The sequence below is a fragment of the Pholis gunnellus genome, assembly GCF_910591455.1.
Source record: "Pholis gunnellus genome assembly, chromosome: 12".
NCBI classification, from domain to species: domain Eukaryota; kingdom Metazoa; phylum Chordata; class Actinopteri; order Perciformes; family Pholidae; genus Pholis; species Pholis gunnellus.
The window spans coordinates 10461347-10489210 of NC_136539.1; the positions used below are offsets into that span (position 1 = coordinate 10461347).

The 27864-nt window shown below is 42.7% G+C and overlaps 3 protein-coding genes across 5 annotated transcripts in view; 1 reads left to right on the plus strand and 2 right to left on the minus strand.

The window, feature by feature from the left end:
* Window positions 1-299: 299 nt before the first annotated feature.
* On the minus strand, window positions 300-6002 carry naxd (NAD(P)HX dehydratase). The gene is made up of 11 exons (XM_079170829.1): window positions 4630-6002; window positions 4042-4488; window positions 3626-3776; window positions 3474-3519; window positions 3274-3362; window positions 2695-2803; window positions 2232-2282; window positions 2045-2149; window positions 1802-1922; window positions 1530-1653; window positions 300-828 (listed from the first exon to the last, which is right to left on the minus strand). The coding sequence occupies exons 1-11, from the start codon at window positions 5141-5143 to the stop codon at window positions 678-680; spliced, it is 1908 nt and encodes a 635-aa protein (XP_079026955.1). The 5' UTR covers window positions 5144-6002; the 3' UTR covers window positions 300-677.
* A 1499-nt stretch (window positions 6003-7501) lies between these two features.
* Window positions 7502-11971, plus strand: rab20 (RAB20, member RAS oncogene family). Its single transcript, XM_079170085.1, has 2 exons — window positions 7502-7908; window positions 10806-11971. Exons 1-2 carry the CDS (start codon window positions 7719-7721, stop codon window positions 11396-11398), a joined length of 783 nt encoding a protein of 260 aa, XP_079026211.1. The 5' UTR covers window positions 7502-7718; the 3' UTR covers window positions 11399-11971.
* The window catches only part of col4a2 (collagen, type IV, alpha 2), a 58411-nt gene continuing 42490 nt past the window's right edge, over window positions 11944-27864 (minus strand). For 2 of the 3 annotated variants that reach the window (XM_079170082.1, XM_079170083.1), the window contains exons 13-48: window positions 27598-27660; window positions 27396-27440; window positions 27234-27281; window positions 27106-27141; window positions 26967-27011; window positions 26477-26540; window positions 25800-25913; window positions 24885-25034; window positions 24704-24775; window positions 24363-24514; window positions 24196-24268; window positions 23924-24030; window positions 23635-23818; window positions 23209-23253; window positions 22895-22969; window positions 22703-22801; window positions 22362-22583; window positions 22051-22212; window positions 21790-21960; window positions 21503-21646; window positions 21286-21411; window positions 21010-21191; window positions 20369-20432; window positions 20211-20285; window positions 19987-20094; window positions 19782-19889; window positions 19612-19683; window positions 19144-19269; window positions 18862-18978; window positions 17920-18081; window positions 17010-17108; window positions 16751-16897; window positions 16282-16398; window positions 15697-15888; window positions 14278-14564; window positions 11944-13275 (exon numbers count right to left, since the gene is read on the minus strand). In XM_079170082.1, the coding sequence (XP_079026208.1) occupies window positions 13021-13275; window positions 14278-14564; window positions 15697-15888; window positions 16282-16398; window positions 16751-16897; window positions 17010-17108; window positions 17920-18081; window positions 18862-18978; window positions 19144-19269; window positions 19612-19683; window positions 19782-19889; window positions 19987-20094; window positions 20211-20285; window positions 20369-20432; window positions 21010-21191; window positions 21286-21411; window positions 21503-21646; window positions 21790-21960; window positions 22051-22212; window positions 22362-22583; window positions 22703-22801; window positions 22895-22969; window positions 23209-23253; window positions 23635-23818; window positions 23924-24030; window positions 24196-24268; window positions 24363-24514; window positions 24704-24775; window positions 24885-25034; window positions 25800-25913; window positions 26477-26540; window positions 26967-27011; window positions 27106-27141; window positions 27234-27281; window positions 27396-27440; window positions 27598-27660 (4308 nt within the window). In that variant the 3' untranslated portion in view covers window positions 11944-13020. The remainder of the gene's footprint in view (window positions 13276-14277; window positions 14565-15696; window positions 15889-16281; window positions 16399-16750; window positions 16898-17009; window positions 17109-17919; window positions 18082-18861; window positions 18979-19143; window positions 19270-19611; window positions 19684-19781; window positions 19890-19986; window positions 20095-20210; window positions 20286-20368; window positions 20433-21009; window positions 21192-21285; window positions 21412-21502; window positions 21647-21789; window positions 21961-22050; window positions 22213-22361; window positions 22584-22702; window positions 22802-22894; window positions 22970-23208; window positions 23254-23634; window positions 23819-23923; window positions 24031-24195; window positions 24269-24362; window positions 24515-24703; window positions 24776-24884; window positions 25035-25799; window positions 25914-26476; window positions 26541-26966; window positions 27012-27105; window positions 27142-27233; window positions 27282-27395; window positions 27441-27597; window positions 27661-27864) is intronic. The other variant, XM_079170084.1, reaches the window with a different exon arrangement.

The window sequence follows — 27864 nt, forward strand, 5'->3', positions numbered from 1 at the left end:
GTGGGTCCTACTAGCCCAATGGCTTTTAATGTTAGCTGTCAGCTAAAGTGCCTGATCAAATATGTACGAAGCGGCCACTGATACAAGTCATTGAATAATACTTCCGTTTGGCTTCAACCATTGATTTCAGGCTATTTTATCATTACAAATTGTATTTAATGCATTAATTACCCTTCCCTTGGCAGTAGTAAACATGACCCTAGTATGTTTTCAAGCTCCGAGTCTATATTGCTCGGCTGTGGCAACAAAGGACTTTTCCTGTGACGGCTTTCCAAGAACTTGTTCAAATAGTCACTCACACAAAACCATATTTATTTTTAAATGTTCTGGTTTACAGTGGCCCTACTTATCTTACCATCTCAGTCTCTTTGGTGGGTTGTAAAAAATGTAGCTACCTCAGCATGTTTGGTGAATGCATTCATAATAACAATACTTGAGAAAATGGAATAACATTTGTTTTCTTACAGGGTTCATTTAATACAACAAACAACAAGTCAGTGTGTACTTTTTTTTTGCACCGGATTTTGATCATCTTAACTTCATTCAAATTCAGGTTGATGAGAATTTTTTTTCCACCAGCCCATCCATAGGCTATATTAGCAGTTATTAACAATGCAAAGTTGAGTATGTACAGTATGTGTATAGCTTTTAAAACAACAATTTTCAGTTGGCTGGTTTCAGCTTTCAAATAGCTTTTTAAAGGCTGAGCCAATCTCCTGGATCATGTCCGATGTGGTGGTGGACCTGCCATGTCGATGGAATGCTTGATTGTTGCACTGCCTGGTAAGAGAACAAGCCCCGAATGCTGCAACCACCGATGGATTCACACTGGAGGACACAAACATATGGATTATGAAACAGAGACACACATAAACATATATTTATTAATACAACATTACACTTTAATAGATCGTAGTCGTGGTTCAACTTCTGATGATTGTTAACAGCGTTACTGTGTGACAATAAGAAAATAAAGACAATTTTTATTTATTTGTCTGATGACTATTTTCTTGATTAATCATCTCAGCTATACAATGCCAGAACATGGTGGACACCTTTTATTCTGACCAAATATCCCAAACCCAAAGATGTTCATTTTATTATCACATATAACAAAGTAAAGCAGTATATGATCACGATATAAAGCCTGGAACTATTTGTTTTGCGTTGTGGTCGAAAAATGACTATATCAAAATGGATAATGAAAATAGTTGACAATTAATTTATGTTGTTTATCTAGTCTAACTAAACCTTTCAGATCAGACCTACAATACATTTACAAAAAAGTGACTAGGACAGATTACGCAAGTCAAGCAAATTTAAAGGACTTGCAATTTGATTTTTGTCACGTACTGAAGTGAATGGAAATCAATGGGGGCTGTAAAAGGTATAAAATCGATCCCAACACAGAATGTTTGAGAAATTGTTCACAAAATGTGATTTTAAACATTTAAAAAAATGGTATGGTCCTTTATTGAAAGGTGATATACACAACTATTAAAACAAATGCACAAGCAGCTTGTCTTCACCTTCTGCTCATTCCAGCTGCAGAGGCAGCATGGGCCCAGTGGGCCAAAACCCCCATAGATCCAGATAGAAGATCACCCTGTCCACCACATCTCCTCCCACTGCCCTCAATGCTGCACGAGATCACTGAAAACATGACATCACAGTCACAAAAGAAAAAAGCTCTTAAGTTTCTCAGGATTCACATCCAATTAATAATTTACACAAAGTGGAAAAAAGGGTAAATGTGTGGCTGTAAAAGTGTATTTCCTAAATATCGTAACTTGACACTAACCCTTACTGCCGTCTGTAATGAGATCATGTTCTCCTTTTAGCACCATAGTGAGGTTGCCCATTGCTACACTGAGCTGCATGACGCTGCGTTGATGATCACTGATGTCCATGGGCTCGTGGTGCTGAGGCAGCAAACACACAGGAAAGGAAAAAAGACACACACACACACACACATTAGCACACAGATAGATATGTTGTGTATGCCATCAATTGGTGACCAGATCACCTCTGCAGAAAGACCCACCAGAGCCTCATACAGCCGAGTAAACTCCATGAAGTTAGGTGTGAGGATTCCCTTCGGGTACCCATGGATAACAGATGGTTGCTGTGTAACTAGCCATAATCCGTCCTGATTGAAAGAAACAAACGACAAACACACTCAGTGACTGTGTCTGGCTTTGCCAATAAAATCCCATCTGTTCAACACTTACTGCATCAATGACTATCGGGATATCTCTCGCTTTAGATTTCTCTATCACCTCCTAAAAGAGAGGGAAAAAAAGGCCATCTAGAGATTCATTATACTGAAGTCATTTTGGTCCAACAAGCACACTGTAATGTTGTCTTTAGTTCCATCAGTCTCATCAAAGCTGGGCAGCAATTCAGTGTCAGCTTAGCAGCAGTGCACATGTGCTTCTTTCAGATACAGTTTGAATCATCAGTAAGAGATCTTTCTCTCAAGTCTTTGACATTCCCACTAAGCCATGTTCTCTGGGAATTTAATATAAACTTTGACCGTTTCAGTCACAGAGAGCCACAAACATGAGGAGTTGTGTTGCATGCAGCTTAAATTCATCACTGCATTCTAAGAAGATGACTTTTGTTCAGTTGTGTGGTGCATGCACAAGCAGTTAGCCATGTAGAGACTGTTTTGAGTGAATGTATTCCACGTGCCTTGGCTGTTTTCAGTAATGCGTCTTCTCTCCCTAGACCTGGTCCCACCACAAGGCCGTGAAGTCTTGGGAGCCATTTTTCTATCTCTTCCACTGCATTAGGGCTGTCCCTTGATACACACACACACACACACAAACACACAGACAAATAAAGACAAACCCGCGTTAGACGTGTCTGAATCCACACATTATGACAAGTCCCTTCTTGGTCATGCTCTCCAAAAGCTTTTTTATGCTTTGCGAATAAATAATCTTGGTTTTCATTCATGAAATGTGTTATGAATAAATGGCAACTACACACACACACACACACACACACACACACACACACACACACACACACACACACACACACACACACACACACACACACACACACACACACACACACACACACACACACACACACACACCACACACAGTGAAGGAAGGATGTGTTCGTGTGCGCTATTGAGCTGTATTGCATTATACAGAGGTGTCTCTGTCATATATCCTACTCTCTTGATACTGTGAACAAAAGAATTGTGTCCTGTCAACATGCTATGCAGATGATAACTGGTCCACGTGGATCTGTACTTACAGAACAGGATGAACTATGAGCTCAGGGCTGTATGATTTGATCACAGTTGCAGCATCTTTGGTGCAGAACACATGAGCCAAGTCGGCCCCCTGGAAACAAGACAAAGGCACAGTCACTGCACCCGAACTGGACGTTTAACTCAAAAACACCAGTTCAGACTGAATGAGATTAACGAGAAACCTGTCAGAATGACTGCTCACCACTTTCAATGCTGAGATGGCGGCAAAGTATGGAGCTCCAGTATAGCTTGAGAGTGCGGAGATGAAAATATTAGGGCAAATGTTCTATAGAACAACAAATGTAATTCTTCTTTGGTGAATGATGTTTGTATTAAGGGCAAATTGCGACATACTCTTGGCATCCTCCGATGATCCCGATACGTCCATCTTGTCCCTTGTGCTTTTTGGACGTCAGTGGAGGCACAATGTTCTTTACCAGTGAGAGGATGTCATCCTCCATGCCTCTGTGTGACGTAGACCCCAAACTGTAGTAGCGTTCAAACACTGAGGGAACAAACAAAGTGACAGTTTTAAAGCGTGGGATACTTGCTCGGCTTGAGCCGGAGTCTAAATCTACGATTTATAATTTGGCAACACCAACAAATAAAGAGATAATATGCACTGCGCATTAAAAAAGAAATACCAAAAACCACCCAACTAAAGAAACACTGTTGCCTGGAGTGGCCGCTCCATCACTGAGCCGTCACATTACAGCTGACATGCCTTTAATTTCCACCTCAATGCTGCACATGACAACCGAAACTAATACCTAATCCCGGGGGTTCTGGGGTCACCAGTGGATTTTTTGGGGGGAAACAGTCTGTCTGGGGTGGAGGGCGTCTGAGATGACCGGACGGGCCACGTGTACACGACGGGGAGGCACTGGAGAATGCGGGCGCTTGGGCAGGCGGAGCTGTTTTGGAGGGAGTGGCAGCAGAGCCGGGTCTGGCCGAGGAGACGCTGGAGAACATCTGCCCGAGCATCTGGAGCATGTGCAGCTCCCTGGCGTGCTCGGCTTCCCTGCGCCGGTCTTCCGCCTGTAAGCGCTGCTCCTCCAGCCGGTAGAAGTTGTCCTCGGCCTGGGCGCTCTGCTCCAGGAACTGCTCCATCAGTTTCTCCATGGGGATGTTAGCGCGTCGCTTCCTCGGACGTTTAGGCGTTCTGGTTGACAGGTTGCTGGCCGACTGGCTGCTGTTGTGTGGTCTCACTGGAGTGCCTGGAGCAGAGAGGGGCGAGACATTGTATGCGATGCCACTTTGAGCATAATAGAGTCACATCATTGTGGTGTTAGAAATGATAACAACATCTGTCAAACACAGAGGAACCAATGAATGTGAACAATGGAGAGAGGACTCACTGTTATTGCCCACTGTCACTTTAACTGGAATAGGGATGGGAACAGTTGGGTATTCCAGCTTCACTTCGGTCTCTGCAGGATAGGGACACTCCCCTGTGCTCTCCGAGTACGCATCCTGAGCATCTTCTCCATCCTCCTCCAGGCCGTCCACGGCCTCCTCTCCTCCCGCCCCGCCGTCTATGAACTCCTGAGGATCAAGAGCGGCCCGGTTGCTCAAGATCCTCTCCATGGTGTCATAAAACTTACAGATCTTGTGATACTGCCCATTGTTGCGGAGATTACCTTCCTTCGCTAACAAGTACTGTCTCTTGAGGCTTTTGATCCGCACCCTGCATTGCTCCGGCGTCCTCTCAAACCCCATCGCCCCCAGCCTCCGGGACACGTCGCGGTACACGAAGCTGTTTCGGAAGTTTCCATCCAGCGCCACCTGGATGTCCTGCTCCCCCCAGATGTTCAACAAGGTCCTCGTCTCCACGTCCGACCACAAGAAGCCCCGCGTTGTGTTCGCTTGCATAGCGGGGGTGCAAACCGGCTCGCGTACGGAGCAAACTGCACCACAAGGAGTTGAATGGAGCAGTTGACACTGCGGATTATAATGGACGTCTGGTCTGGATATTTGCTCTTAGCTGCATCAAAGCCGCGGGGCAGCGATATCCCAAACAGCAACAACTGGCCATTTAGGTAGCTTAGAAGGATTAGTGGGGGTAATAATGAGTGGTTTTAACTTGGGAACCATTATAATATATTGCCACAGGTCAACTCTTTGTATGCTAGCTAAAGCCAGACGTCTATGTTTATCATTTTACGTCGTTAACAAAATGCGTAGCATCGTACTTTTGATTAACTGACCGGGGATCGGTGTCACCAGCCCCTTTTCAAAACCGTGTGCTCAGTTGGCGGAATTTCAAAACTGACCTCTGATCAGTAGTCTGAGGGTAACTTCACCTTTCTCCGCCTGGTCTTCCGTCAGTGCTAGGTGTCTGCGGGGTCCTAGTGCCACCCATTTACACAGCCAACTGGGACTTAACATGTCAACTCCTCGAACAATAGTGAGTGCAGCGCTTTAGCTTAGCTAGCATTACAGCTACCAGGGGCAATGAAATTAAATGTCACAATGTTTCCTTCACTTTACCTTTCTCGTTCAAACAGACCAATGTGGCGACAATTGACAGAGCAACCGTGAACAAAAAGGCGAGCATGTGAATCTCTTGCGGCATTTTGTTATCATTCTTCAACCCCGCCTTGTTGATCACAGTTCTTCTTACCTAAACTGGAACTGCGTTTCAACGCTGACAACTGTTTACAAACGGTCCTGATCATGAGGCGCATTGACCCAGGGCACCAGTACAGGAAGAAGGAGTTGATGATGCCTTTAGAGGCGCCTCGGACAATCCTAGATCCCAGCAGATGATCAGCAGCCGACACAACTGAGCAGCCAAAGCGGAAGTAGCTTAAAGCTGCACTTCTTCTAATGGCCGCTAGATGCTGGTTGGTTGATGTTCCACCAAATTAATCCGATATAATAGGTAACCCTTAATAAGTTCAAACACAATGGCAAACATGGGTGAACATGTGTGCATATGTGCGTTTGTAGATGCAGATATGTTCCAACCTTAAATCATAAACATCACTTGTTCACTACATTTCTTTGCTCCTTCTTTGCTCTTTGCATGTTCTTTTTTTTCGTATTAGTTATTTGCAAGTGTAGCAATTAAAAGTCATGAACAACAACAAAATGTATCAACAATATAAAAGCAGGGCACTTTTATTTACATAAAATCATCTACTTTAGTAAATTTCATTTAAAAATCGTGATACAAATGTATTGCTGTTACATTTGTTGTTGCATGCTTAGCAGAGAAGGGTGCATTCAAAGCTGAGGCACAAGTAATGTTAAAAATAAAACTGTAGGTGGTTTGAAATTGGTGGACTAGCAAATGAAACAAACGTTGGTAGTTTTAAAGAATATAATGTTGCCTGCTGTAAGACTGAGACGATTTAGAGCAGAGGTAGTCAACTGTTGCAGTGGCACACTAGTAACACGTGTGCAAGTGAGTTTATTTGGAAATGTTGAAGTGCGCCTCATGCAAGGTTAAAAGTGTTAAATCAGATGTGGATGTTCTCATAAGAATAGCAGCCTTCTTGTAGTGTGTTCTTATTTATAATGACCATATATATAATGACCAATGTCCTGATTATGTGAGAAAAATGTTGTTGTTTTTAAAATAAAATTAAAGATGTATTAATGATTTTAATTTGAATGTGGTGTCTTAATTAAACTTACTGTTAACCTTAATGTTGATATGGCACACTGATTAACAAGAGCATTACACAATGTCACTCCTAATCTAAAAGGTTGACAGCCCCTGTTGTAGAGTGAGCCCGGACTTGTGCTTTATTGTGATAAAGGTAAGGTTAGAGGAAGCCTACTTGTCTTGTTTTGAGGAGTTATTTTTGTGGTCTGAAGATTCTGCTTATTCAAGAGACCAAAGTTCTCTTCATCAAGTGTCATGGTCAAATGCATGCATTTGGCAGGATAATCTATAAAAAGCTAGCTGTCTTCTGAAGTTGAAATGTCCCCTAATCTGGACATACTTCGTATATATGTATTTGCCCTCCTGTTGTGTTTTATTTGAATTATATGCTCATATATTGTGCCTAGCTATTTGGTCTGCAGTTAATGCCCCCATTTTGTTCTCTAAATTGTGTGTTGTTTTTTTATGTGATAATAAAAAACTAAAACATGGTAGACATCTGGGGGCGGTAACACAAGGGTACACTACATAGCCTGCCGGTAGCTGAACCTAAAAGGCGTAGCTCAGGGCACAGACCCTCGCGGTCCACTCCTCACCTACTTCCGGTTTCACCTCAGTCACTTTTCGAAGTTCGGAGTCAGACACCAGATGGAGAGGAGCCAGCGTTGGACAGACACTGTCACAAATTAACTCCAGTTCATGAAATGGCGTTGGTCTGGGGAATTCGCGGCCAACCTGACATTAAGTTGACGAGCTAGAGCGAGTTTCTTCCCCCACGGACAAAAGAGAGGGACGGAAGAGCGCCCCTGCTGCGGGACCCGACGACTCTGCAACATGCCCGAAGTGTGGAAGATGAAGAAGCCCGACGTCAAAGTGGTTCTCCTGGGAGACATGAACGTGGGCAAGACGTCGCTGCTCCACAGGTACACGGAGAGGAGATTCAAAGACACCATCAGCACCGTTGGAGGGGCGTTTTTCCTCAAACAGTGGGGACCTTACAATATCTCAATATGGGACACCGCTGGTAATACCTCCGTCGTTTATTTATCTTCAGACTTTTCTTTTTCTCTCCACTATTTAATTTAATGTCTTCAGTTTATTTAACTTTGTTTACCTGATAACGCGTGATCCCACCACCTGAGGCAATCACGAGCATGTGACCGCTCAGTCAGAACCGTTAACACTCTGCTAACTAACGTTAGAGATTGAGTGTTGTAACTAATAACTATACCATGCTTTATGAAGCCTCGCATAATTAAAGCTTTTCAGGTGAAAAAAAAACCATGCTGATAGTCAAACACACTTAAGTTAAAATAACCCTAAAGACAACTTTTAAAAATGTTTTTAAACAATGCTGAATGTATCAGACTTGATTTTATGCTGATAATGAAGTTATCTTCTGGCCATAACCTGTAATCATTAACATAACGTTTAGTTGTATCAGCCCAATGTTATTGACAAGTAAAAGTCAAAAGTAAAATGTAAAACAATATATGACACAATCGACCCAATATATTGTTTAAAAACATTGAATCAACTTATAAATAAGTCTGTTGGTCACGTAGTCAAACATGACATTTTTTGATCATTTTGATCAAGCAAATTTCATATCCGTTTAATTTTTATATCATTACAAATTTAATAATTTAGGTTCTGGCAGCTCGTCCCTTTTGGCTCTGGTAATTTGTGATAAAAATGTGTCTGCAATCTTGATATAATGTAGAATAAATTAAAAATTCCTGAATTGGAAAGAGTTACACTTGAGTTTGTTCCAGTTTTAGTTGGTTCTTATATGCTTAAATGCATTTGATGCCTTTAAAATCACCCACACACTCCCGCTTATTATTCTGCAGAGACCTTAATACTGTTTATTAAAATATATGTCGTGTTACGTATAATCAGTCACTTCACACTGTGTTTCCTGTTTGCTGATCAACACAATCAAATCACTGGGTGCCTTATCTTGCGCCATATTGCTCAATACTGATCCAATCAAAGCTATTGTCATCTGAGTACGCTCACACAGTCGGACACCTTTAGCCTCTTTTAATCAGTGAACAGCTGCCCGACAGAGAGGCTTCAGAAATAACAATCACTGCTCATGATTTCACAGAAAACAGGCCATTCTAAATTAATTTAATCTAACACTGGAAAGCCTCTACACAGGGCAGTGTTACTAAAACATCTAAACGTCTTGTTTACATGCGCTGCAGCCTACACGACAACAGACAAACTGCAAAGGGCCTTATTCTGTTAGATCAATCAAATTCATCTTAAAATGCTGTTAACAAATTAGTTTTCAGGGATTTGCAGAAAACCACTCTGGTGAACTTTAAATGATGAAATGAAACGGAAGGAAAACACCTTTTATGTGAAGTCAGCTGTTGGGCTAACAGAGTAAACTATTCCACTTGGTTTAGATTTAGTTGTCTAACTCATTAGAATATCGTCTATTTGTTTCTGCACTACGTGAGACGATTACTTGGTACACTAACACCATTTGCAGTCTTGTCTTTGTTGTAGAATACTGTTAATTTGCCTGGAAGATTTACTATACACAGACCCAGTTTGTTTATATTACTGTAATATTGAGTACATATAATATTTAAACATACAAACTTCTGTCCCTAATTGGCCCCGAGGGTCACAATAACTTATTTTCTCTTAAATTTGGGGATTTATGTTCGCTATGCCAGGAACATGTTGGTGATTCATCCAGTCACTGCTGATGAATACGCTCATGACTGCACTACATTCCAGTATTGTGTCAACATGAATTACAATAAACCCTCTTGGGTAAATACGCGCTGCACAAGCGTAGAGTTGGTGAGCCACAGAGATAAGGAAAGGCCGACCATGTCACCAGTAAGCCATTTCCTGCCTGTGTTCCCTTAACTCCATGACCTCTGACGGGAGGCTCTTGTGTTCGTTTTATTTAGTCACTGTGGTGGAGAAATGCCGGATCAGCGCTGAGTCACTTCCAACGCTGCTGTTGCAGACCTGTCAGCGTCGGCCATAAAGCTTTGGCAGTTATACGGGTTGCATACAAAAACCTGTCAGATGTTTGGCTCCGCACAGTGAAAACAGTCTGTTTCCCAGTGATAATGCCGCTTTTCAGTTTAATTTAAAAGCCACATACCTTGTTCCTGTTTCTCTTAGTAGTCACATGACAGGGTTGGTAAGGGAAGACCTGACTCCCCATGCTTTAACCTAGACTTTGCAAACTTACAAACAATATTCATTTCCAGATGCACAAAGAGGACTGAGTCAATAGTATGTATAATAATATATCTTCAGTGTACTCTGATGTGTTCCAGGAGGCATTTGAGGTGAACTAGTGTAGTGAATGCACTCTTAGATAGCAGTATAGCTGAAATGATTAGTTCATTAATCAAGTAGTCGACTGACATAGAATTAATCAGAATTAATCTTTCCAATTATTTCAAGCAAAAAAAAAAAAGTCCAACAAATCTGTTTCCAGCTTGTCAAATACGTTGAGTTCATGTATAATAATAAACTCAATATATTTAGAGTTTGGATTATTGTTAGGACAAAACAAGGACTTTGAAGATACTTAAACATTATTGATTTTTCCACATTTTCTGGACAAAACATTCAGTAAATTCACAAAATAATCAAAGTTAGGTGTGCTCGATGAACTGGCACTGAGTATTATCCAGGAGATGCCCCCTGTGGCAAAGTATTCACACACAATGTGCCCTTTCAAGAATACTGCATATTTCACCAACAAAGGTTGTTTCTGTTTTCAAACTGCTGACTGTCTTGCACAACTTCTCTCTCTGTGCTGCGTGTCCTTCTGCGGTGCTGTTCACTCAATATGGCTGTTTCTAAGTCTGTGTGTTTGTTAAGGGGTTCGAGTCGAGTCGGACACTTCTGACCTCTCTCTCTCTGTCTCCTCAGGTCGCGAACAGTTCCACGGGTTGGGCTCAATGTACTGTAGAGGCGCCGCCGCTGTCATCCTCACGTATGACGTCACCAACTGGCAGAGCCTAGCGGAGCTGGAGGAGCGCTTCCTGTCCCTGACCGACACCGCCAACCATGACTGCATTTACGCTCTGGTGGGCAACAAGGCCGATCTCACGGACCCTAAAGCCCAGCTGTCTCCGGACTCGAATGTGGCGTCTGAGGAGTGCGAGGAGGAGAGGACGGAACCACCGGTGCCGTCCGGTTGCCCCACGCCCCCGGCCTCCCCTGCTTCCCTCTCTGGGATGACGCTACACAAGCAGGTCACCCCCGAAGATGCGGCCGCGTTTTATGGGAGAATACTGCGCTACAAGGGCCTGGAGGAGAAGAGCAGCCTGCCCGCCGAGAAGATGTGCTTCGAGACGAGCGCCAAGACGGGCTACAACGTGGACACTCTGTTTGAGGCGTTGTTTGATCTGGTGCTGCCTTGCATCCTGAGGAAGAGAAATGAGAACCAGGAGTCTCCTACGGTGGACCTGGAGGAGTGCAGGGGGGCCAGCAACAAGCGGGCCAGGTCTGCCTGCTGCTAGAGGCTGCTACCAGCAGAGACTCGTTTCTAACAAAGGACAATCTGCACACCACACACTGTGATGGTACTACTTGTTTCTCTGGACCGGGACCCGATGGCATTAATGAACTCCCGGTGACACAAACACACATTGCTGATTCTGTCAGAAAAAGCAGCTAGTGTTTATAGTGTCTGCTAACATTTATAGGAGGGGAAATAAACGTGTGTTACGTCATCACGCTACGCTTTGAAAGCTTCCACCACCACAACTGAAACCACACTAATCTCCCAAAAATGTGTCTGTGATCAAATAACACGCATAAGAAATCAATCACTGCTTTTCATTAATGTTTTCGAATGAGAATGTCACAAATTTAACATCACTAATTGTTATGTGGCACATTGCAATGTGTTTATTATAGTTGTTTTTTAAGGTTTCAACAAATCATGTTTCCTTTTAAGCTCTGTTACTATCGTTAATACAGATCTTTATATCTTTAAGGCACATTTGGAACTTTTCAATGAGTGTAAATAGTTGCTATACCGATTGAATTTTTAAATACGCTGTCATAATAAAGATTTTTATTTTACAGTCCTTCTGTTCTGCCAGATTGGTTTTAGATTGTGAGAGTAAAACAACACAATCAGAAGTACAACAAACATTTAATCTTTACAATCCAATGAAATAATTATGTTATGAAAATTACCAAAATATCATTACAGTTAATTGTAAGTATATTCCCAGCCTAATCAAATGAGCGAATGTAGGTAAAGTAGAAGATTTGACCTACTTTCTAAATAGTGTAAAATATTCAGGATCAGTGACGGCAGCAAAGTTAGAACTTTGATCCGAGCTGTTTACATTCTGTCCTGTTGGCAGTTCAATAATTAGTAGATTTGTAAAGGAAAATGAGTGTGACATGAGTAGCATTAGATAAGACATGTTTGAACTCCTACGGACATGAGTCCACTTCATTCAGCGGGTATAAATACAAACAGAATCAGTGCATTGTGTGAACATAATGGCGTATGAAAAATGAAGAGTTACAGGAGATTTAGCAATAGTTGATAAATGCATAAAACGGATGAACAGCTTGAAAAGACTGTCTTGTTATAAAAACAGGTTTTTTTTAAGAGCAATTGAATAAAAGGATAATACTGTCAATGGTATCAACCAACGATTGTTCAAGACGCATTCTTCAGCGGGCTGAGAAGCAGTGTTAGTGGTTTATGGTGGGCTGTATACCCGAAACAATAAAACACATCTAAACTAAAGCAGTGCATGCACACACATGGGCGTCTTTGGTTCAGCTGTAGTGTACGGTCTGATGGTTTACAATGTGTCATCGTAGCTGAGGTAATAAGTTAAACAGTAAGCACCAATCCACATTTAACACAAAAATACTTGATCTCCCATAAAGCTGTTGACTTCATTACGGGGCTTCTCTTGTTTTTATCTACAGTGGGACATTTGACTCAAAGCTCGAGGCATCACAGTCGTTGCATATCTGAGCTCTGTGGCTCGGCGGGAAAGTTTTACATTGATTTGAACCGGTATTTCAGATCCCCCTTTGTTTGGTTTAGTACACGGATAGCAAGACGACACTAGACCACCGTCAATGCAACAACTTGTTTGTGTGTCCCTCACAAGTTCTTCATGCAGACCTGGCAGCGGCTGATGCGTGACAGGAGCTGGCCTGCTTTGAGCGTCTCTGATGCCGGCGCTGTGTGGAACGACTGATCTACGGAGGTTAGCCAGAAGCTGTTCTTGTTAGCGAAGTAGTGGCATGTGCCTTTGGCCCCGTTACACTCAATGAAGGGTGTTGTGCGGAAGTCCTCCAGGCAAGAGCCGGGCGACGACAAGGACTGACCTCCGCCTTCGTTTCCTGCTGCTGTGTGCTGCGGAGAACAAGGTGAGAGGGGAAGAAATGAGGAAGGAGTGAAAATCAAACGTACACAAGAGTATTTGGTTACATGTAACACTTTAGAGGATATGTTTATTGATAATGTGATATTGTGTTTTTTCTTTTTGTCAACAAATCCTATAAAAAAAGACCACAATACCACATCATCCTGCTGCCATAAATACTAGCACGCCAAATCCTCAGCACACAAATTAAAAAATGTACTCCTGTTTGTAAAGAAAAATATGTATTTGTGACCCGTTTTTTAACGGTAGGAATGAATAGGCTGGATCTTAGTGCCACAGAAAGAGTAGGAAAATCAGAGCGAAATAAGAGACGGACAAATGCATCGTTAGTTTTGTATTTTTCATAGAATATCGCCAGCCTTGCCCGAGAAACTACACTGACTGTCATCAGGTCTGATTTTACACCTAATATGTTCGATTGCTTTATGGTGCAAAGACATATTGCTTGAGTTTCTTGGAATGGCAGACAATGTAGCCCAAAATAATGAAAAATAGGAAACAAAATCCTGTAGAACAATGGAGGGTAGGAGGAAAAGTGGCGACCTCTTTGGAACAAGGGGCAATGGTTGTATTGAGAGATGTAAGCCTGAATGGGTCCACCAACAATCTAGTACTCATAGCATCCTACACTTCCTACACATCCTACACTGAAACTTGACAGGGCCTTTTCATGAGACGCTCCCTGTCTGGAAAACACTCGCATCTCTCGGTCTCCACATTGCCAGTTTGTAACGCAGGAGTTCTAGTCTCCAATACAAGATGTTTTTATATTTCCCAAAGCTACTCCAGAGCAGTTTTTACAACTGAATACTAGTAGCCATCATTAGTAAAGGGAAAACACATAGTGCCTATACATCTTTTGTTATGGTATTTGCATCAAGGTCACACAATTTGACAATAAAATGATAATGACGCTTAAAATCCCGCACATAGCCATTTAAACACATTTATCTAGGAAGACCAGAACTCACCATGATGAAAGAGTAACCGATCCACAGGCTGCGCCAGCCAGCGGGACACTGTGGGATGGTGATGTCCTGGCTGTGGATCGCGATGGCAACTGATGGAGCTTCGCATACTGAGCAGCGGCTGATATACGGTTTGACCTCTTCCTCTTCTACAGGCATCATGGGAAGAGGAGCAGTTGTCGACAGCCAGTAGGACTTATCATTTCTGCTGGCGTAGTAGCAAATGTCTCCAGGATTGCAGTACAGGAAGGGCATGCTGTTGAACCGTGAGAGGCAGGAGCCAGCCAAACCTGCAAAGGACAAACAACCAAATTATACACATTTCATACACACACAAAGTACACAATGAATAAATGGCATTAAATAAGACTGACATGATTAAACATTCAAAACAGATGAGAGAGAAAAGAAGATTTCTCAATTTCTTAACAACCTAGCAGACACTGTGCCATATGTGAGAAAATGGCAAATGCTAACATGTGGCGTAAAACAGTAGAGAAGAAGAAAAAAGTAATTTAACTGACTCAGTAACGTCAATTATCCAGCAACATCTACCTAAACATTAGCTAACATTGCCCACCATGAACTACAGGTCATACCAGGCCAAGTCAAGCTGGAGCAGAAAAAAAACCTGAAACCCAGAGGGTGCATAATATAACGTATGAATTCAGTTTTTTCTTCTTTTAAAAGTTACATAGTCTTGCTTTAGAAGAAATGGGAGGACGTATTTTATCCTAAACAAAGTACTTTCTGTCTATCTTTCGTGTTTTACCTGTGGAAGAAGCAGCACTGAAACGAGAGCGGGGATTACATTTCTCCTGATTCATTTTCAGTTTTTTAGAATTTCTCACATTTAGTGAAAGAAGGTGAAATATAAAGCAGAGCTTCACAAATAAGTTCTCCATTTAGCTGTTGTTCTGCCTCTCGTGCATGGTTTATTCATTTAGAGACTAAATGTGATTACACTGATGGAAAGTCAAGCAGGCCTGAACTGGAACACCCAATCGAGTTAGACGTTTAAGATGTGAGGACCAGCAGTGGAAATGAGCTGCTCACAACTGAGAACACTGCTAGCACTGCCTCAGTACACAAGAGATGACCGTGAGATAGTGTTAATGAAAAGCAAGTCTGTCCTTTTCTGTCATCTGTCATGTATATTTATAGGACAGAAGATTTCAAAAGGTCACTTTCTCTTTTTTACAGCCCCATCATGCCATTAAAGCTCAATTTGAAATGTGAAATATAAGAGTGAGGACACCGGCTGGTCTAGATTTCCCCTCATCTAACTCTGCCAGCAGCGAGATGTGATGAGGCCGATTGCTCTGGAATGTGTTCTGGTTCATTGGATCACAATGTCTGTCCTGACAGGGCCGCACTGTAACAAGCTCACACTGGCATACGCCGTAGCTCACTCTCACTTACCAAGATCCTGGTTGTGGGCCTTTTCCTGGCCCTCAAAGTACAGCAGGCTGTAGCCGTCCCACAGTTTAGACATACCCACAGGACACATGGGTGTCTGTTCTGATTGGCTGTGTTTCACCAGCAAGTAACCCACGCTGACGCTGCGGCCCGGCATACCGGGTAGCCCGCGGGTACCAGGGTTTCCGCGGTGACCTATTGAGGAATGAACTAATTATCAACTATATAATGCATTCATTCATGCTCGTACAGTACACACCTGATACACGCAGCACTGTGTAACACGGTTACAATATCTATCATGCGAGTCAGATTTGACATGCATGTGGCTCTAATGCTGTCATAGCTTCAGTCAAACCATCGCCGCTAAAATAATTACATAATGATATAAACAGACCTTGAGGAACTCTTTAGTCCCCAGCTTAATGCTTGTAATGCTTATTTAGTCACTAAACCGACTCTCACAAAGAATAACAACAACACCGTCTTGGTAACTGGTTCCCTGCTTAGGAGTCTCCACCTACTTTAAATCTTTTAATCCAGGTTTATTAACCCTAATCCGAGTCTGCCCCACAGTGTCATACGCACCTTCCATGCCCTGCAGGCCGGGGTGGCCCACTTTTCCATACTCTCCACGAAATCCAGGTGTTCCTGGTCGACCACTAATCCCAGGCATGCCCTTCTGTCCACTGGGTCCTACGAAACCTGTACAGAAAGAGGATATATAATGACATGTCATACTAAATGATGCACGATATTCGTGTTTTATGCTTTAATTTGAATGGCCAGGAGCATTTATATTTAACAGGTATTAAAACCTAATTATTAGTTATTTACGACTTTTTAATTTTACACCATTTTGAACCATTATCACTCATGTAGATATCAGCCCAAAAGACTTGCTATAGTTGAATAATTACCTTATTATTTACATATATTACAGCCTTCATTTGAACATTTCATTCTTTGGATGCTCTCCAATTTGTTTTAACGCAGAGCAAAGCCGGACATTTTTTAGGGATGCTCAACAACAAAATGTTTGATTAGAACAACAAACCTGCATCACCAGGGGGGCCATGTGGCCCTGGATCCCCTTTGAACCCCTTTGGTCCTTGGATACCATATGGTCCTCCTGGGCCCCTTTCTCCTGAAATTCTGATGGGAATGGGAGGACGACCCTGGTTTCCTGGAACCCCATGAGAACCTGCAGCACAGAAAGATCACGTAATGAATCGGACAAAAAAACATAAAAAGCACACGTCTGGTAACGAGTTAGCAGTCTGTACGTTATAGGAGTACATAAGTGTACAATTTACCTTGAGGTCCAGTGCTTCCTTTTGGACCATTTGGCCCTCTTCCTCCCTTCACACCAATAACACCAGGAACTCCCATTACTCCTTGCTCTCCTTTGACTCCTGTGAAAAGGATATCATGATTGTAGTACACAGATCGTAGCTGGTGATCCTATTATCAAGCTGCAGACAGGTGCACAATATTACAGGCCCAGACATAGTTATCAGTTGAATGCCAGCAAAGCATGTATTACTTCCAAATTTGGCTCTTTAAGGTACATTTTCTTTTTAGCTCATTGTTTTCTTTGCAATAGTAGAGTGCTGGCATCTAACCAAAAACACATTCAAAATACCCGTTGAATTTGAGATGAGGAAAACGGAAGTGCAAAAATGATGACTCAGGTTTTAGGACTTCTTGCAGCACACTATTTGTGGTATTTTAAGCATTCTGACAAGTTTAGCTTATTTGACTGTTCAAATTGTAAAACTGTGAAATGTATACTATATTTTCTACCTCATCATATTTTAGATACATGATTTTATTAGTATGCTGCGTTGAATGTTGTCCTGCACTGTAAACTCACCAAGGCAAGATCCTAATAGCAGTTGTTGTTCTGGCAATAATGTTAACTCAACTGAACTGACAGCCATTAGTATAGGTATGGTGTTAAAAGGTCTGCAGCAATAAGTGATACATTATTGCTAACTTATCATGAGAGAATACTGTGATATTACGTCTCAAGCGACGATATCACATTATCTTTGTTATTGATTATTTGCTCCAACTAGAAATCATCATCTTCATAATAATCATCCACGGCCTGACACAATGATGGGAGTTGAAGATGTGCTACTGCAAACATTTCACTTGTCATTTGAACACAAGCCACGGTTAAAGGTTTATTCTTGAAAAGATCCAACAATTCATGCTTACCTTTCTTCCCAGAAACACCATTTGGCCCCCTGTATCCAAATGAACCTTGGTTTCCTTTGAATCCTTTCGTACCAGGGACTCCAGGAAACCCACCTGATCCATGTACACCCTTTTCACCAAGAGTGGCATCTACACCAGGAATTCCTCTGGCTCCAGGGAAACCTGAGAAACAAATTGTTTAGAATTAACAAATATAGTTAGTATATCAAATCAACACCAAGTCTGAAGTGACAGTTCAGTTCTTTGATTACTTCAATTATGAATTTTAAACTTTCTTAATGCTGAAAATGGTACTTTCTAGGGGTGTAGAAAATATTGATACACTTGAGTATTGCGATATTATGTTTATTGATACTGTATCAATTCTCAAAAACATTGTATCATGTAAATTTAATCAATAGATTTTTTTAACTTGTAATACCTCCCTTTGTCTACAGTATTGCAATATATTGAATCGTAACCCCTGTACCACGATATGTATCGCATTACCAGATTCTTGCCAAAACACGATACTTCCCTTTATTTATTCTCCAGCTACTGTGAGTTATATTCAAATACAGTTCCTACTGATAATGTGAACACTACTACAGTTGCTGTTGCCATTGACACAACTACCACTATAACTGCTGCTATTCCCAGATTTTCCCATCTGAGCAGGAATTTAACTGCCAACCCTCCAGCCACAAACCTGCTTCTCTCACCTTAAGGCCGCCTTATTTCAGACGCAGGTTTAAAAAAAAAAAAGGCTATTTTACACTTAGTAAAATATTTACTCACTGAATATGAGTTCTTGGTTTTAATCACTAATTTGCCTTTTTAAGAAGTGAGTGATTTCAGTCACAACCATACTATAAAATGTGTACCAAAAAGATGAAAGGGGAGAGAGATTAAGCTCTGGTTCTTTTAACAATGGCCTTCTTTGACCCCACTGTATCTTCTCACCTTGGTACCCCTTAGGTCCTATAGAACCAGGGTCACCACCTCGTCCTGGTCTGTCTGGTGTCCCGCTTGGTCCTTCGGGGCCGCGCAATCCTGGCAGTCCAGGTTGACCACGGTCACCTGAACAAGTAAAACATGGGATTGTTTCAAGTCTTAAGATGGCGAAACCCAATAACTACATACGTATGTTACGTGTTGCCGTGCATCACTGGTACTTTTATTGAGAGCTCAGCAGGTTTCTGAGACGCCATATTAATGTAGAAAGAGTATGGAGTAATGGCTAACCTGGAGGTCCATGGAAGCCTTTCAAACCCGCTATGCCAGGAACACCTGGCTGGCTGTTGGGGTCGCCACCCTTTCCCTTCTCTCCTTTGCCTCCTGGTTCCCCAGCTGGTCCAGTGGTATCCAGACCTGATTAAAATATGAACAGTAAACATTTGTCTAACTCCTCAGGTCTTTACGTAACAGAAAAAAATGAGACATGGTTTCTACTGCACTTGATGTAGTGAAAAACGTAGAAATATACATTGATTGAGTTTACCAATTACACAAACATACTTAGCTATTATTTCTTCAGAGTTTAACACTCAAAAAGCCCATGCTGCTACATGAGGACTGTATAGATGCATCAAATTTGATTAAACCACATGTGGTTTAAATACATTTTAGGGCCTTTAAGCTGTACGTAATCTGTATGAAACAGTATCTTTAAAAATGCACAGAGAGATTGTTTTTATGCATTGGGTTGAATACCTGGTGTTCCTGGGACACCCTTTTGTCCTTTCAGTCCATGTAAGCCATAAAGTCCCTTCAGGCCAGGGAAACCTGCACACATTTGCATAGTTCAGATGGAGGAACATGGTGGACAACAAGTATGTAGTTGAAAGTGAAAGAAAGAGAAGATGCTGGTCTGGTTATGTTACCTTTGCTTCCTGCGAAGCCAGGAAAACCGGGAAGTCCATCTTTTCCAGAGTGTCCAGCAAAGCCTTTCAGACCTTGGTTACCAGGAGTTCCCTTTTGCCCATCAGAGCCTGCAGGAAACAAAAATGTTGTGTAAAAGTTGCAATGTAATTCTGCTACAATGTCCAGTATACCATTAAATAAGGGACGTGAATGGGAGTCTCTTACCTGGGTACCCTCCTACTCCTGGATCACCTGGCTCTCCCCTTTTCCCTTCGATTCCATCAAAACCAGATGAACCACTGTCGCCTATTTGTCCAATTAAACCTTTCTGGCCTGTAAAGGAGGTATCAAACATCTCATATCACCCACAAATGAGCCTCTAATTGTTCAGTGGTGCCGATCAACACCAGAAGAGAAGAAACAAAAGCTGTATGAACTCATGTTTGTACCTAGATCTCCTGGAAGACCATGCTCTCCTCTCACTCCGGTGGTTCCTGGAAGGTCTATGCGCGGGCCTTTCTCACCTGTAATCAAAATTTTCATCACAATCACTTTATAATTAGTACCCAGATCTCCATCCGTCTGGAGTTTGAGTTTGAGGCGGTACCTTTGAGTCCCCTCCTTCCTTTGTCTCCTGATGCTCCGTAGGCACCAGGACTTCCTTTAACTCCCTGAAAACAAATGAGCAATTGATTTATCAATAGACTATATCATGTTTTCATGAGATGTTGCAATTTGAGATGTATTTATTTGTAGCTACGAAACATTACACAAACAATGGCAGAGTGAGTGCCATAATCGCAAGTTGTAGACTTAAAGGGATACTTCAGCAATTTAGTATTGCATTTTCATAAAGTAAGGAAACGAAAAGAATGTTCAAATTGAAGAGGTCAGGATATCTTCAGATCACTGTGTCCAACCTTTTCTATTTTGCAACTCATCAATTTTAGACCCTCACTGAATGTTTAACACCTACTTAAACACCATGTGTCTGGCTACCGAGCAAACATAAGTCCAGTATTCACTCGTTTTTAGCTCTTTTTTGGTCTCTACCAACTCCTGAGGTAAATATCTGTCTCTTTGTCGTTAACTTTGTCCTTCTGCCGTTTGTAAAACTCCCTTAAGAGCTAGAGAAGACATTATACAACTGTTTATAAAAGCTGAGTTTAAGTCCCCTTGACCGGTAAACGGTAAACTGCTCTTTAATGCAGAATAATCAACATGGACTGACAGTATGGCTCTGCTCACCGTGTTGCCTTGCATTCCCACAAAACCAGTAATTCCTCGATTTCCAGTTAGGCCGGGCATTCCTTTCATCCCCGGCAACCCCTCTGCACCTGTATCTCCATGGTAACCTTTCTTATTGCTGGGGTCTCCAGGAAGACCATGAGCTCCCCCGTAGCCCGGCACACCGGGGAAACCCTTAATACCTGTGGAACAGAGTAGGAAGTGAGGAAGTGAGGCGTGAGAGGACAGAGGAGGCGAGAAGGAAAGAGTGACTGATATGGGATTGTAGCTGCTCACCTCTCGGTCCGGTAAAACCTTTATTTCCATATTTTCCGTGGTCGCCCTTGGCTCCCTTCATGTTATCAATCACCTGGGGGGAGATGTGAGGCTTATCCCCGGATGGCCCTCTCAAACCACGATCACCTGGCAGAGACGGCAGAGATGGTAAGTCAAAGAGTTAATGTGGTGGTTTCACACACACAACAGACTCATTTTTATGACAGAACAGTCTCACCTTTCACTCCACTTCGACCCTTCACTCCTTTTATGCCAATTTGACCCAGAACTCCAGGTTCTCCATCGAACCCACTGAAGCCCTTCACCCCTAGATTACCCCTGATCCCCTCAAAACCTGACATGCCGGGAGACCCTTTGTATCCTGGCAAAGAGAGGGAACATCAGACGTCACTGAAAAAACTCTTCTGACCAAATTGTGGACAAATCATATAGGCTACATAGATTTGATTTGATATAATTGGATTACTGGATTATATTTTCAAAGTAAATATCTGAGGAACAAACCCTTTATTCCTGGAAGTCCTGGACGTCCATCTGCACCCGACTGTCCCACTTCACCTGATGGGCCAGGCTCTCCAACGACACCATCATTACCGTACTGCCCCGGGATGCCTTTTAATCCTATCGGACCTGGAGGGCCTGGGTCTCCTCCAGTTCCCCTCTCTCCAGTGGAACCTGGTGAGCAGGATGCCAGGAACAGGAACAGGGACATCAGACATGAACAAGAACATTTCTGAGGGAGAGTGTGTCGCTGTGCATGCTAACCTGGCTGTCCAGTACTCCCACGTGGGCCAGGTAGACCTGCTTGTCCAGGATCACCGGGGTAGCCGTACTTGCCTGCTGGCCCAGGTCTCCCCTCCTCCCCCTGCAGGCCTAGAGGGCCACTCTCACCCTTGAAGCCGATCATACCAGGCATGCCGGCCATTCCTGAAGGAACGGATGAATAAGAACTTTAGATAACAGCTTATTCTTCCAAATGATGCCACTAACACTGGAAGTAAGGCAAAGAGACAGGTATCTTAAATAGACTGTTATGTTTGAACATAAGCAAGTGACAGAGTGAGGGCATTGCTAACCTGGATAGCCTAACGGTCCTGGATCACCAATAGGGCCTTTATTCCCTTGAATCCCAGGCAATCCTGCGTCACCAAGTGGTCCTGACGATGCTCCAAAAATCGCGCCATGAACACCCTTCTCACCTTGCGCCCCGTACCGGCCGCTTACACCAGGCACGCCAGGGTTTCCTACTGAACCTTTGCTGCCAGGAACCCCCAAGGCTCCACGGGGGCCGGAAAAACCTGTATTAGAAAAACACTTAATGTTAATTGAAAAAAATGATCTGGACCAATCAAAGATCAGATCATCAATTCTATCTATCTGGCTACTGCCCCGTAAGTCTTTTCTTGTCACTTCTTACCTGGTGGTCCAGAACGGCCACCAGAGCCCTGATCTCCTGTTTCTCCTTTTTCTCCGACTGCTCCGAATGGACCCTGTGGTCCTTTTTGGCCCGGAGGACCTGTTGGTTCCCGAAATAAAAACAGGGCGTCAAAAATGACTCAAAGCAGGAGCCCTGAAGTCAACATTCAGCAATATGTCCTTGTTGTGTTACCTGGGAAACCTGGTAGTCCACTGGGTCCTGGAAGTCCAGGCAGCCCAGTTGGTCCAGGAAAGGAACCGCAAGGACCTGAGAGTAAAATTGTCTTTAGGGCAACATCATGGTTGTATGTAAAAGTTCAAACTGTCTCTGTGGAGTGTTTTTCACGACATCTTCATTACATTAGCTGGTCTGTCATTACACGAAATCGCAAATTGTAAACAATTAAAAAATCGTCATGCACACAAGCCAAATAATCCAGAAAGCAAAAGCACAACAGAGTTGTTTCAAAGAGAGCAATATGGTGAAAACATTATTATACCAGCTACCTGTTACATCCACCTGTCCTCCATCTGCTGTTGGACTACAGCCGCCTTTCAGTTGCAAATGAGAGAGAGAGAGAGGCATTCGAAACAGGAGTTACTCAAAAGCACAAGCATTATCTCAATCAAGCTTCGCTGCAGCTTGTTTGAGGGATGCAGCCTCTGCATCAAGCTGACGTCAAGAGGCGAAGAAAGAAAAGTAAATAAAATGGAAAAATATACTCCTCATGCTTCCTCCTTTTTTAATCACAAGCTATTAATGTTCATTCCCATTCCTCACTGCTTTTGCATATTAAGAGAGGAGAGGTAAAATGAAATACTTAGTAGAGTAAAAAACAGTCAAATATTTGTAAAGACAGTGAAGGAGAAATATGCATCACCATATTGAGGTTGAATAAAAAGGACAGAAGGAGGCAGTCAGCCACCTCTCACCTGGGGTGCCAGGTGTTCCTGGAACTCCATCATAGCCTGCGAGGCCATCGTCACCAGGTAAACCACGTTGGCCTTTGAGCCCTCCAAGGACTGTACCGTCTATCCCAATTGTCCCGGGTGCACCAGTTCGACCAGGCCGACCTGGGAAACCTTTGTCTCCCACGTGTCCTCTGGGACCTTCTCCCTGTTGACATCAACCAGATATCATCAGGGGAAATGAGCAAAAAGAGATAATGTCACTTTGAATATAACGCTAATATGAAACTGCCAATATGACTGGTGGACTCACTGGAAGACCTCGGCTCCCAGGGATACCAGGCAAACCATTTCGGCCTGGAGCACCCAACGCTCCTGGCTCACCGTCTCGCCCGTGATCCCCTGGATCTCCAGGATATCCTGCAGGGTACACAGACACACACACACACACACACAGAAACACATGCATAGACATACACATACAATCAGTACAGCATGCACAGACACAGCAGAGGGATCACTGTCTCTTTTCTGGCCCACTTGACCAAAGGCGCTGATCTGAAATGAAACCAGGTAACACTGCACCTTTCAGTGAGGCCACAATCGCGTCCCCTTTTCGACCCCGCAGACCCGGCAGACCGTTGACCCCAGGAAATCCCTGTGAGACAACACAAAAAAAGTGTGAGGAAACAGAGAAGGGCTCAAAATGAACGACGGAAAAGAAAGAACGGAGATGGCTCGATTATTCTTACAGGCAACCCGTCGGCTCCTTGGGGACCTGGCTCGCCTAAATCACCCTCCTGACCAAACTCTCCTGTCATCCCAGCATCACCACTATCACCAGCAGGGCCAGGTAGCCCCGGTGGAGAGATTACCCCAGCGCATGCACACGCCCCGTGATCACCTAAATGTACACAACATTGCAGCCACAGGTCAGAAACATAGAGTGTTATAGAGAATATTAATATGGATTTAACTGATTCTTTTACTCAGGGAAAATTTAATGGAGGAGTAAGTACTTCAGAAAACTATATATTTCTGTGTTATTAATTTAAAATATGTCATAACAATCTTCCTCAGCATGAAACAGCACCTTTCCCTCCTTTAAAGCCTGCATTGCCGGGCCTTCCTCTCCCACCAGGAGCCCCTTTGAAGTGCTCATCCCCTAGAGACGAATAGAAATAGAGACAAATAGAATCACAGTAAAGGTATAGATTAGTATGAATAGTAACATTCGCTCACTCACTCGCTCGCTCATTCACTCATTCACTCACATGTTCCTTTGGGTCCTGGAGGGCCCCTGGCCCCCGGGCGCCCGCTGGAGCCTGGGGGTCCTGCACTGTCAGCAGGGCGTCCTGGTTCCCCTGGTTGGCCTTTATCTCCTGGATCCCCCTTTACACCAAATGGCCCCATGAAATCCCAAACTGACAGATACAAAAGGAGATTAAAAGGAACATTGATGTTAAACTCCTGACTGCTCAGGTGATCAAAGGTTTAACTTATCTTGGAGAGCAGCATTTCGATTGTTTCCTTTCATGCTAATGCAGCCACGTTGTGGCCATGTTGTATTGTGTCACGTGTAAAGCAGCCTAAATGTTTTGAAAAAAACGATATGTTGTAATGTTATCTCGTATGTTTTGTATTCACTTCAGTAATTGATGGTTTGTATAAAAAATGACCTGGAACGAACCTCTGTACCCTGTAGAGTAGCCCGTCTGAAATCTATCTGAGGTTTCTACTTGAATCTTCTAGAATCTTTAATTGATTTCAGGGTGATTCTATTTTAAGATCCACTTCACACATGCCTCACAGCCTCTTCTCCCTGTGCAGTATTATAAGTAGTATGTGTGTTTAGTCTGTCCACCTACCAGGTCTTTGTGATGCTGAGGATGTTTTTTGGTTGACTCCACTATTTTACATATGACACTAAATATAATTTATTATGTAAGCTAATATTGTCATTATGTCTCTTATATCATACTGTGATTTTTCAAGTTTTTGTTGAGTTTCTTGTTATGTGGGGCAAGAGTCTAAAGATGGAGGGTGTCATATGATGTATAACTTTGTGATTTTGTGATTTGTATAAATTGAATTGACCTCAGACTGTAACCATTGCAAGTGTCATACAGGCTACTTGGCCCTTTACTTGTATGTGGATGAATCTCTTGGCATAGCTTCGGTTTACAGACCTTGTTGCTGTGTTTCAGAGGCGGGGCGTCCCGGGGGTCCGGGGATCCCTTGGTCTCCAACCGAGCCCCTCTCTCCCTGCGGACCCTGCTCACCGGGAGGACCGGGAGGACCAGCTTATCAAAGTCAAAGCATAATAAAAAAAAAAAAAAACATTCATTAGCATCTTATGCTCATAGATGACACTGCTTGCAATTGCTTTAATCCATTCGTATGTAGCTCTGTAACACATTATACATGAAGGATTATAAACAGTTCTCTCCTGTTTATATCCTCATTTGAATACTGTAATAATAATAACATAGACAGTTCTGTTTGTTTCATACTTCTGGAATACAAACAAATAATATTCTGTTCTTCTCCTGTGAGAAATAATTGGAAGACTTATTCGTCGCAAGGGTTCGTCGCAAGGGTTCATTGACACGTTAGTTTTTTTTCCAATATATTTACTCCTTAAAGTACCCACAACCTCTATCTTGAACACTTCTGTTTTTGCACTAACAAGATAGTTAAGGTCCAGTAATGTCATTAAGTTCCCCACAGAGTTTCACTTTATGTCAGCAACTATTTTTCTCATAGGACATGTTAGCACGTGTCAGGCAGTTGGTTTCATCTTCAAGCTATTTCTCTTTTCTCTTGGCTGATTATTTGACAGTTTCTCTGGAATGAATCCTCTTACCTGATCGAGACCAGGGCCAAAAGTTTCCTGATGATATCAGTTCTCCTGGGTCACCTCTGTCTCCCTGAAACACATTAACTTAATGTCACTCTTTCAGTATTCAGAGGTTGCAGTTTCACTTGTCATTTTAATGACGGAGATCACATGCTGGATGTGCACACATGGCTTCAGAAATCACTCTGACACGTATCCTGTTATTCTTTTATGTCTGTTGTATCTCTTGTTTTCCTTTTCATTTCTGATTCTTGTGGCTGGATTAACACCCGCGAGGTTCAAGAAAGATTTTAATCAGATAATAATGTGAACAAAATGTTGTTGATCATTTTTTTAAAGAATAAAGGTGCAAAATAACATGTTAATTATGCCTTTTCCCCAGGATTATTGACAATATCAAACCGTATGTTGAACAACCCATTCAGGTCAGATTCCACTAACGGGATGCATAGAGTCATGACCCCAGTTCAGGGATAATGATCGAGTGTATTCTCACCTTAAAACCATCTCTACCTGTTGTTCCTCGTTCGCCGGTATCCCCCTGAAAGACAGTTGTCATCATGAAGTCATAAAATCAAATTTAATTAGGTAACACAATAATGATGCAACATCCCTCATTTTTCACACATGCATACCCATGGTCCAGGACGCCCTTTTGCGCCAGAAAAACCCTAGAACGGCATAAATAGCACATTATATTCATTTAACACACAGACAGAGGACAGTTCGTTGGTGAAATGCGTAGAGATGTGCCTGTGCTCACCCGTGATCCAGGCATGCCCATCACACCAGTTTCTCCTTTGTTGTCAGCCTGAAATAACGCAAAAGAAAAGATGAGCGGAGGGACTGACATGCTCAGACGGTAATGTTAATGTGTGTCTATGTATGTATATATGTGCATGATCGTTCATGAGTGATCACACACCAGATCTCCTAATTCTCCTTTCAGACCTTTCTCCCCACGAGGTCCCTACAATAATGAAAGAGGATATTATTGAAGCTTGTATCAGTGTCCGTACCATCGTCATATTTATGCGATTTACGCGAATATGTGAAATTCAGATTTCAGACACCAATCTTTGAACATTACAACACAATAAAGACGAACATGTTGAACATGTACAGACCGAGGGGGCCCGAACTTGCTCACGAGTAGAGTTTCCTGGAGGCCCCGGTGATCCGATGTCCCCCTGTGGTGGAAATAGGAAATGCAACAAAAGTCAGCAAGATCAGAGAGAAACAAGTCATCATCTAGTTCTTTTACTAAAGTAAAGTTACCACAGTTTCAAAATACTCAATTACATGTAAAAGACCTGCAGTCAAAATGCAACTTAGGTAAAAGTACAGAAGTGCAGCAGCAAGATGTACTTAAAATACTGAAGAAAAAGTAATGC